The sequence below is a fragment of the Alligator sinensis genome, unplaced genomic scaffold, assembly GCF_000455745.1.
Source record: "Alligator sinensis unplaced genomic scaffold, ASM45574v1 scaffold1081_1, whole genome shotgun sequence".
In the NCBI taxonomy this organism is placed as follows: Eukaryota; Metazoa; Chordata; order Crocodylia; family Alligatoridae; genus Alligator; species Alligator sinensis.
In genome coordinates this window covers 408,587-411,467 of record NW_005842921.1, presented here as the reverse complement: position 1 = coordinate 411,467, position 2,881 = coordinate 408,587, and the positions used below count along the sequence as shown (strand labels likewise).

The 2,881-nt window shown below is 54.9% G+C and overlaps 1 protein-coding gene and 1 non-coding gene across 3 annotated transcripts in view; one reads left to right on the top strand and one right to left on the bottom strand.

Moving 5' to 3' along the window:
• Positions 1 to 2,130: 2,130 nt before the first annotated feature.
• Positions 2,131 to 2,280, bottom strand: LOC112548102. Its single transcript, XR_003091900.1, has one exon. It is a non-coding gene; the product is annotated as a U12 minor spliceosomal RNA (small nuclear RNA).
• A 298-nt stretch (positions 2,281 to 2,578) lies between these two features.
• Positions 2,579 to 2,881, top strand: part of POLDIP3 (DNA polymerase delta interacting protein 3) — a 24,773-nt gene continuing 24,470 nt past the window's right edge. For both annotated transcript variants that reach the window (XM_006036167.3, XM_006036166.3), the window contains exon 1: positions 2,579 to 2,705. In XM_006036167.3, the coding sequence (XP_006036229.1) occupies positions 2,647 to 2,705 (59 nt within the window). In that variant the 5' untranslated portion in view covers positions 2,579 to 2,646. The remainder of the gene's footprint in view (positions 2,706 to 2,881) is intronic.

The following is a 2,881-nucleotide window of genomic DNA, read 5'->3' as shown; positions in this document are numbered from 1 at the left end:
GATTGTGTGAGGGGAAGGGTATGGTTGTGGGGTTAGTTAGGAAAGTTTTGGGTATGGTGGGGTATGCATGGAAGCTCCCTCATGTGCACCCCTCTGAGCCAGTCAGCATCCATCTCCGCCCCGCAACAGCCTGGAGCCCATACACCCTGCGGTGTGTCCCCACCACCGCCAACAGCACGCAGCCCCTGCCCCACCCCAGCCCTCCCTACACCTGCACCAGACTCACCTCCGCAGGAGTGGATCAGCTGGAATACACACGCACAGCCCTGACCCAGCCCACCCATGGTGCATCCTGCTGTCCCCTGGGCATGCAGCAAGACTGGGGCAGCTCCACAGCTGGACTGCCTTTCTAGGCAGCCCAGGCAGCAGCAGTTCCTTCTGGGTGCTGCCACTGCTGGCCCTAACCCCACAGTACCAGTGGGGACCTGCACACCGCCCCAACCCAGCCCACCCCACACCTGCTCTGAGCAGTGGCAGTAGGTGAGCAAAAACTGTTGCTTGGCATGGGGAGAAAAGCAGCCTGTCCCCCCTCCCCCTCACTGCTGCTGGTCACTTCCACCCAGAGCCTGCACTGGGCTGCCCTGCGGCTGGTCTGCATTGTCACTGCTGCCCTGCTGGGCAGCCCAGAGGCACCAATGACAGCGGCGGAGACAAATACAGTGCTAATGAATGCGGTGAAAACTAGTGAAAGCACTGGAATGGTGATGGGTGCGGAGTGCAAATTTTGCAGGACTGGCCCCTCCTATTCTGTGAAACCTGCAGCTGCAGGGGGCCCTGCAGCTATGGGGCCCCCTGCATCCAGCCGCTCACCATTGCCCTGCCACTGATGCCAGCTTCTTTGGCCACTTGCCACGCTCCCCTCCCCCGATACCACTGCCGCTTGCTGCCAGCTTCTTCAGCCACTCACCCTCACCCCCACCCTCCCCGCTGCCGCTGCCTTCTTTGCAGCAGCGGGCCCCAAAACTATTTATTGCAGGGAGCCCCAAAAAATTGTGGGCCAGCCCTGGAACTTTGTAATGGAACTAAAATACTTCAGCTGTTAAAGTGTGTTTTGTTCTGTCAAGTGAACCACAGTGGTCACTTGACTGGTTGTTAGAGGTACAGTTTTATATATGTATGTATGTATGTATGTATGTATGTTTTTTGCAAAAAAAAAAAGCATGCGTCATGCGTCTGTGTGTATATATATGCACACACACTTCCTATATATACTTGTCATATATTTTATTTAAGTATATAAAGGTAGTTTTGTACCTTATAGACTAACCAAAATGTGCCTGTGTTTGTATAGAGTCCTATGTGTGTGTACACATTTATCCCTCTCACTCTCTCTATAGCTATCTATCTCTATATTTATCTAGAGAGAGAGAGAGAGAGAGAGAGAGCGAGCTACATAAATGATACAGGGGTGTAGGTTGTAGCCGTGTTGGTCTAAGGACACAGGCATACAAGGTTGTTTGGGTGAATCTGATATCTTTTATTAGACCAACTTAAATAGTTGGGGGAAAAAATTTAGCAAGTTTTCGGATTTCAAAACCCTTCAATGGGCTGAGGCAGTCTCTGCAGCTGCTGTGTGCTCTTCCTATTCATTCCGTCCAAGAAGAGCACACACCAACTGCAGACTTCCTCAGCCCGACAAAAGGGTTTTTAAACCCGAAAGCTTGCAAAAAAATTTTTCTTCCAAGTATTTAAGTTGGTCTAATAAAAGATATCAGATTTACCCAAAGAACCTTGTCTGCCTATATAAATGTTACGTGTGCACGCACACACTTTGGTTAGTCTAAGATACAAAACTACCCTGCCTTTTCGTATATTCTATGAAAGTACATGAATATATCTGTATATACAGCAATACAGGCTGTAGCCATGTTGGCGGATTTACCCAAAGAACCTTGTCTTTCTTGTTAGGATGTTTCGTATTTTACGGGAGGATGCTGATAGCAGGGATCCCTTGGGCAAGGAATTTCTCCCGTGCGGAGGGTGCGCTGCGGGTGCACAAATTCGGCCGAAACAAGGAGGTCAGCTCCCAAAGAGCTGAAATTTGCTTTATCTCCAAGCTACCATCGCTATCACCTCCCCAGCAGACTCGCGTTCAGCCCACACTATCTTTACTGACCAGATCAGGGGGGTCGGGCAGATCGCTGCTCCCGGGCATCCCGCGAAGTAAGCGGGCCACCCTGAGGACGACCTGTGCCCGCGCAAAAATTCCTCTCACATTAGCAGTGAGGACCCGGGCGTCACCCCGGATCGTTATTTTCCTTACTCATAAGTTTAAGGCATACACTTACACTAGCGCGGCGGGGAGGCGGCGCTCGGCGGGATACCCCCAGGTCACGGTGAGAGCGGGGAGCTACCTCGCAAGTTAGTTTCTGTTCAGTCTCATGCCGCTCATCCCGTACCGGCAGTCGGACCCGCGCTTCCCCGCAGCGCTCGCGGTTTTCGGGCAGGAATGTGTGCAAACGCGGTGCTTCGTTATGCAAATATAGCCCTGCGTGGCCGCGGGGCATTCTGGGAGCCTCCACGCTCCCGGGCGGGGCCGCGTGACGCGTGCCGTGGTCGCTACCGGGGGCGGGGCTTGTGGCGGAAGTGCTCGGTCTAGTTTCCGGGTCTCGCTCGCTGCGTCGGATCCGTGAGCCCCGCGGCAAGATGGCGGACCTGTCCCTGGACGAGCTCATCCGGAAGCGCGGCGTCAACGCCAAGGGCAGGTAAGCGGGACGGGGCACAGCGGGGGCCGTGCGGGGAGCGGCTCCCCCGGCCCCAGCCTCAGCCCCGCTCCGCCTCGAGGCCTGGGCCAGCGCCGCCGCCCTGCCTCGCACCCCGACTTCCCATTGGCTGCGGCGTTGGCCTTGGGGGGCCCGTTTGGATGCTGATTGGCTGGGGT